At 38.2% G+C, this 7872-nt stretch overlaps 1 protein-coding gene and 1 long non-coding RNA gene across 2 annotated transcripts; one reads left to right on the top strand and one right to left on the bottom strand.

The window, feature by feature from the left end:
- Nucleotides 1-191: 191 nt before the first annotated feature.
- LOC136813793 (uncharacterized) lies at nt 192-1193 on the top strand. Its single transcript, XR_010847551.1, has 3 exons — nt 192-353; nt 612-879; nt 1109-1193. It is a non-coding gene; the product is annotated as an uncharacterized lncRNA (long non-coding RNA).
- Nucleotides 1194-5516: 4323 nt separating this feature from the next.
- On the bottom strand, nt 5517-6590 carry LOC136813792 (uncharacterized). Its single transcript, XM_067070284.1, has one exon. It carries the CDS (start codon nt 6588-6590, stop codon nt 5517-5519), a length of 1074 nt encoding a protein of 357 aa, XP_066926385.1.
- Between the last annotated feature and the right edge of the window lie 1282 nt (nt 6591-7872).

Below are 7872 nucleotides of genomic sequence, written 5' to 3'. Positions count from 1 at the left end.
AAAATGGAAAAATGTTTCAATATTTCACAATGAACAGGTTCCATATTCATATCTGGCATGGTCCACTTTTCAAACTGAATCGGCACGTTCCCGTGGGCCGTCAAGGTCAGTGCCTCCTTCCGCCGGGTACCAGTACCTTCAATAACCTTTATTTGACTCATTGTAAATTCAATTTTTTACAATTCAGGTTATAGCACCCAAAGGCTTGAGACGGGTGGAACGGATGCAGCCAACATCAAAACAAAGCGTCAGCATAATGTTCTGCGGTAACGCTGCTGGAAAGTTTCTTTCCCCAATGGCTATACATAAAGCTGCTGAGCGTTGGGATAACTGGGAGAAAGGTGGACCTGAGGGTGAGTGCACTGTATCATTTTATTTGCTTACTTTTCACACCGTATGAATAAGCGCATGTTAACTAGGCTTGCACTGTAAAATAATAATAATAATAATAATAATCAGTAACCTGGTTAGATTTTTTGGTATTATTTCAGCAAATACTTACCAAAGCTCTCCAAGAGATACCAAAACCATCGATTATTTGCAAGGCAAGTGAACTGAATCACTGTGTAATTTTACTTTAGCTGGATACTATAGTGAACACCGAATTCTAGGTATGGAATATGGCTCAACAAAGAAGGGATGGTTCAACGCAAGGACCTTCCTTCAATGGCTGAAAAACATATTTGTTCAGCAAACCAAAGATCTGCCCGACCAGTAGTGTTGATCGGGGATAACTTGGGGTGTCATTTTACTAAGGAAGTTGTCGATATTTGCCGTGAAGAGGAGATCAAACTCGTTCCTTTGGTCCCAAATGCAACCCATCTAGTGCAACCCTTGGACGTTGCAGTATTTAAGCCGTTAAAGCAAACGTGGTACAAGGTATTACCAGTTAGTGTTGCTATTAATTATCCTTAAATAGAGGCTCTCTTTAAGGCAGTTTTCAGACTTGCACATTCAACATCTTTTTATAGTAAATTTTGGTTCATGCATACGTATGCGGGTCTCTTATTTGGAGGATTATCTAATAAAACTCAACGAGGGCGTTGATATCAATCAAATTAGAGATTGCAGTATGATATGTTTTAATATTGCGGTTTTCTTATTTTAGGCGGTAGCCCAATGGCGCAGGGAGAGTCGCAGCACCAAAAATATTCCGAAAACCCAATACCCAAAGTTATTTCATCGAATAATGGGCGTGGTAAATAAGGATTATGGGAAAGCCCTCGTTAACGGTAATACTAACATTCTAAATTATATCATCATATACCAGATCTTTGTGTGTTTGTTAAGTGTTCCACTATGGTAGGTATTACCGATAGCGTTTTTCATATAATTCAGGCTTCAGAACGTGTGGACTGTATCCATTGAATGAGGCCGAGGTCCTGTCGAAGCTACCCAAGGAAGGTCGCAACAATCGCGATCCTGGTGGCCAAAACGTACACTCGTACCTAAATGAAGCGTGTTTGGCATTTTTAAAAGAAGCACATCCTAAACCACAAGAACAAGGTTAGTTATAATGGGATTGTAATGGTTTTAACGGGTACTTTTGATGTTTAACGAAAGGTGAAAATAGAGACAAGACTGACAAGCATAACATTGGCATATCTTCTCCTTTTTTACATTTAATTAGTAAAAGAGCCACGGGGAAAGAAGATCGCTAAAGAGGCTGGTGTCGATGTAGTCAAATTGAATCCAATTCCACCGGAACCTGCTTCATGGTTATGGGGTGCCACCAGCAAGCCGACTTCCTTAACCAGGACAGCCGATCCACTATTAGCGGAGATGTATGGTGCTGGAGAAGGCTGTTCATTGCAGCCCCAAGCCGCCTTCCATTCAGATTCTTCTAAAGAAACAGATGCGTTTGATTCTGGGGATTCAGATATCAGCTCGGAGGAGGAGGTCGACGCCAGAGAAGAGTACGCGGACGAGGAGGAGGAACGATGGAATTGCTACACCTGCAAACAAGATCATGTTTATGATCACAATAGGTAAATATTGTTTACGTTGTAATCAAGTGGAATTCCTCAACAAACAAGGGCAGGCACGATATTTTCTTATTGGGTAATATTACATATAAATAACGAATGAATAATCTTGAACAGAGTGAAAACATGAAAAAGGACGGGACTAAGTTATAAACTGATGTGCATATGAAGCAATCGCACTTCACACTAAATCTATCATGCATGATTCATACAACGACACCCCTTTCTCATAGCCCCGGTGAAACTTTCTCCCATACTGGGGATGGTTATGAAATGCAATTTTTTACATTGAATTTTGAATTGGGATTAGATCGTTCAATTCCCGGTGGGGCTAAATTTTTGTAGGGTATTTTCCCACTGAGAACAAAATTTTTGCCAAATTTTCCAGTGGGACCGGGTCTGTGACACAGGGGTGTAAAATTAGGGGACCTGTATTTTTATTTATCTCTCTCTCTCTCTCTAAGATGGATACAATGCAACTCGTGTAGAAGAACCTACCACTTACAGTGTTCGGGTTATAGATATAGAGAGTCAATGTACGACACGATCGACATCGTCAGTTTACGATGGAATTGCCACCACTGTAAATTTCCGTAAAAAACTATGAATTATAAATACTGAATCATAACGAATACCCAATTTGTTGCACGTTGGTTATTTTTCATCCATCTCTGTACCCAATGAACCGCACAAAGAATAGTCTCTATAGTATATTGTATTTCCCCGCATTTTAAAGTACAGTTGACGCTCTCTAATCCGACGTTCTACTATTCGATAGGCTCCCTTATTCGATGAAATTCAAACTCCCCGTCAACAAGAAACTCTCATAAACGACGCTCCCTTATTCTATAAGCTCCCTTATTCGATGAAAATCCAATTCCCCTTGAAGATCGAATTAGAGAGCGTCAACTGTAATAGTAAAGGCTGCCATTGAAATTGTACCGCACCGAAAACCTTGAAAATGTAAAAGCTTTGTGAGAAATACGGTTTATAGTATGCTTTCACAGAAAATCTATTTGTCTAACCAAAGAATAGTCCAAATATTTTAGGTGTGACCCCCGTGACAATTCCGTCATGGTTTCGTAAAGAGAACAAACACGCCACTAAACTTCGTCCCCATAGACAAAAGAACCAAGTCACGAATATATTTCCCCGACAAAAATTTGCCGGTACGGAGTCTTCATCGATAAGGTAACCAACAACAAGTTACCGAGGGAGTGGAAACGAGTTAAAATTATAAAAAGCCCTGGATCCGAATTTACACCTTTAAACAGTTTCGTTTAGATGATGTAGTTGCATCTTTTATTCGTTCTTATAAAACACCCATGTTTCATCTACAAATGTAAACCAGACCTAAAAGAGAGATAAACATAAGTTAGTATTGTTAAAATTTTGATCGCTCGCACCAACTCATTAAACCGGTTTATACCTGTCAATCTTACTTTCGTAGCATGCAGCGTTTACGACCTATAATTATAAGACCGTGGGATAATTTCATATATTTTTACTGTTGAGTAGTTTTGAGCCTGGCCGAAGTCATTTTTCGTAACTTTTTGGTCTTTAAGTGGCAAATACTCTCCAGGAAATAATTTCTGGAGCGTAAATTTTCACTCCTAACTGTCAAAAGCCCCTCCTTTTGACTCATGCCTAGTTTTACAACTGCATCTTATTTCTTTCGAGCGTTAGCTTAAAAAGAGTGGTCGAAGTGGCCGAAGTCATCTGGGCTTACGGTAATACAAAAGAGCCTGTCCATTTTGGAAAACAAAAAAAAAGTTGGCCCCTGCAAGGGCCAGATAGCAACAATAATCCACTGAAAAAGATTTATTATATTGCCAAGGATAGGCTTAATTTACAGAAAAACCTCTATAGCCTCTTTAAAGGTGCTTCAATCTTCCACTGCAAGTATTGAATTACTTAAAATGCGATTATCTCAAAACAGCAAAAATGGACATAACTCCTTTTTATTCTGCAGCGACATATGAAAAAATTTGACCCATGCCTTGAAGATTAATTCGAAGAACAAAAAATGTTCTGCTAAAAATGAAAATGTGAAAATCATTGAACATTAGAATAAATTTGCAATATACAAAAGAAAAGAAAAAGTGTCCCATATTTATATATAGTCAAATAAATAGTCAAAATTTTATTTGTTATGAAGCTAAAGGCCGGCGCAAATGAAGCCAACATTTGATCCAACATTCGAAATTTTCAATGTTGGATCAAATGTTGGCTTCATTTGCGCGCATTGAAAATTTCCAACTTTTTAAGAAATTTTGAGAATTCTAATGTTGGATGATGTTGGGTGAAGTTTGCTCGCGATCAAACTTTTCTTGCAACATTTTTGACAAAATGTTGCCGATAATTAATGTTGGGTCCATTTGCGCGAGTTTTGACCCAACATTTGATTAAAACCTCCGTGATGAGTGCAAAACAACGACGGAGGGATTTATTCGAACGTTCGAATGTTCGAAATCGAACGTTTATGACAGTTTTCGAACGTTCGAATTTGCGAGAATATTGTGGGTGTGTCATCAAAAATGTTTCAAATCATTTCAAAACAAAAAGAGAGAGTTTACAAGAAAAAGCAGCGATGAGTTTGACTGGAGAGCAACCTGCTGAAATAAATGATGCTGATGAACCTAAGAGAGAGAGTCTGGAGAAAAAGAAGAAGAAAGCTCTCAAGGAGAAAGAGTGGAGTGATGAAGAAGTAACACTGTTAATAGAGGCGTTTGAAGCCAACCCTTGTTTGTGGGATATGGAGCATGCAACATACAGTAAACGAGATGTAAAAGAACTGGCTTGGTCCAATATCTCAATGACTTTTAAGTCACCCGTCTCGTCAATCAAGTCTAAAATGAACACTCTGAGAGCCCAGCTCTCTCGAGAAATAACGAAAGAGAGAGCAAGTTAAAGTGGGCAGTCGGCCGATGAATTGTATTACAGTACATGGATTCACTACGACAAAATGAAATTTCTAGTCCCCATGTTGAAAGTTTCCAGAGTAGGGATACCATGAAGAGAAAGGCAGCTGATTGTGAATCATCAGACGTGGAATCTGATTCGTGTCCACCAACGAAGAAACAAAGCATTGCCGAAAAAAAACTTGAACTTTTGACTAAATGTACGGATGCTTTGGCATCAAAGTCTCGACCTTCAGAAACTTCCTTAACTCCCAAGGTTTCGAATTTTGCACTTTATGTAGATGAACGATTGAATCAAATGAATAGTAGATTGAGAAAATTGACCGAAAAACGAATTAATGACGCAATATTTGATGCAGAAATGACTGAATATCAACCCCCCGGACAAGCTTTTCCAAGATCATTTCCTGTTCCACCTACTTCTTTGTTCCAGCCCACCTCATTTATGAAATTTCTACAGGGATCATCAGGTCAAGTAGTTCCAAATAATAATCAATGAACAAAAATCTCATGAACGTTATTGTTAGTACCTGTTAGTATTGTAATTTATATTTGAAAACGTAAATATGTTTGTTTTTTATATGAAAGTACCTGATGATTTTACTTTACATCAACAATATTTCCATTGCCATTCTACAGCTCCTTCTTTGATAAAATAGTCCATGAATTTCTCTCTAACTGATTTTGCCGTAATCGAAGAATTATGGCCAGTACGAGGGACTTCTAAGGGATAAAGCGAATCTGCAGGCTCTTCAAGTGAACACCATTCCCCTTCTGAAATTTCTCCATTATCCAAACAACCATCGACTAAACTGGGTGGACGGTATGCATTAGAAGATTTAGAGCTTTTTATCAACATGTTATGAAGTACAAGTGTAGCAAGAAGTATATCTTCGACGTAATCGGGTTCAAAATTTATGACAGTGAAGAAAACTCTCCATCGGCTTGCCAAGATGCCAAAAAGATTTTCTGAGATTCGACGGCCTCTACTGTGTCTGTAATTGTAAATTCGTTTTTCTTCGTTCAACCCTTGCTGGGGAAAAGGCTTCATCACAAATGGCCTTAGTGCAAATGCATCGTCTCCCAAAAAAACGTGCGGGACACTTTCCCCTGAAGAGCCTAATTTTTCTCCATTAGGAAGATCGACTGTTCCATCTTGAACCCCTTTCATTAGCGAAGTCCGATTCCAAATACCCGAATCATTTGCTCTCCCCGGGGTTCCTACATCTGCATAAAGACATTCGTAATTGGGACCAGCAACAGCCAAAAGAATAATAGAATGGGTATGCTTATAATTATAATACCGCGATCCTTTATTTTTTGGTTCTATAATTCGAATGTGTTTTCCATCCACGGCGCCTAGAGCATGGGGATAGTTCCATCTTTCTTCAAAACATTTTGCAATCTTGGACCATTGGTCTTTGTTTTCAGGAGGCATCAGGAACTCGGGCTCTAATCGTTCTACGATAGCATTACAGCAGCCCTTGATGATATATGAAACGGCATTTGCACAGATTCTGAATTGAAAGCTCAGAGACTCTAAGCTTTCTCCAGTGGCCAAATATCGTAGGGTCAAAGAAAGTCGTTCATCAGCGTTGATAGGTCTTGTTCCACCAGATCTTTCTGTGGGTGAAATAAGATCCGAGATCTTACTGAGAACGAACTGAAAGTCACGTACGTCCATCCTAAACATATCTCTGAACCCTCTATAATCCTCCAAAATGAGCTCTTGAACAATGTTACTAAAATAACCCTTTTCCTTGCGCCGTTTCAACCATTGTCTTGTTTTCCCTCTTCTTGGTTTCTCATCATCAGAGTCAACCAGCTCACTCAAGAGCACAACTGCCGTGAAGTCTTCCTACGTTGCCGCCATTATGGCAAAGAAAATGAAAATGAAAATGTTGGACGTTCACCTCAAATGACTTTTCATGCAACATTCCAAAGTTTGTGACGTCATTCGTTCTTGCAACATTTGACGCAACATTCAACAAAAAATGTTGGTTTGAATGTTGGCTTCATTTGCGCCGGCCTTAAGTTCATCTACAAATAAAAGAAATAGTTATTTGAACAAAAGATTATGTTCTAAAAATGAATAAAAATATCGTCAACTTGTATAAGTTTCCCGTTCCTGCACTAAGATTCCTCTGCCACTTTTCTATCAGAAAAAGACCAGGACTTCGGGTAGTTGAAAAATAAGCTTCAGAAAGTTAGTCGGTCTTATCGGTAAAACACAACTTTTGTGTGTCTAATATATTTGTAAACTTTCTAGTACCGTCAACTGCTCTAACTTGGGATGAGCGGTCATAACATGGGATCGTTGACTTCTGGACTGTATTTTGACTTTCTGTTTAAATCTCTTTAATAACAATTTTGTTTTGATACTTCAACCAAGTGAGAGTAGCGTGTTCACATTATTTCATATCTATGATTTGTAGTTATGTTAATTAATGACTTTGGAGCTTTTTTATTTACTTAAAAACAACTCGATTCGTGAAATTGGCAACAATGAATTTATTGATTATAAAGACATAGAATTTCGTTTTCATTTACCAAGACGCTATCAAGATGCTTTCGAAAATGCGTATGACCTTGATATTTTGATCAACGCTCTTTTGCTCGTCCCAAAGTATGACGCGAAAAAATGGTTATACGAAAAGGATGAAGACAAATCGAGCATCCAAATCATTTTATTTTTGAAAAATAATAAATGTTGCGAAAAAATCAAAGTAGCAAAAGATGATTATCCTTTTCTGGAAGAATTCGAGACAGAATAAAAAAACTTTTGTAATGAAGATTATGAACCGCTGAAAGGATTTTTCGCCGACTGTCTTAATTACATTAAAGGTTACGCTGAGAATTTTTATAAACAGAAGACCCACACGACTAACATTATACACTCTCGAAAATAACTTCCAGTGACTTTTAATGCTTGGAATTGAATGGTTGTTTGTAAGTTTGTTTGCATG

This window comes from Clytia hemisphaerica, unplaced genomic scaffold (genome assembly GCF_902728285.1).
Source record: "Clytia hemisphaerica strain Z4C2 unplaced genomic scaffold, Clytia hemisphaerica genome assembly, whole genome shotgun sequence".
NCBI lineage: Eukaryota > Metazoa > Cnidaria > Hydrozoa > Leptothecata > Clytiidae > Clytia > Clytia hemisphaerica.
This window is presented reverse-complemented; position numbering and strand designations above follow the sequence as displayed.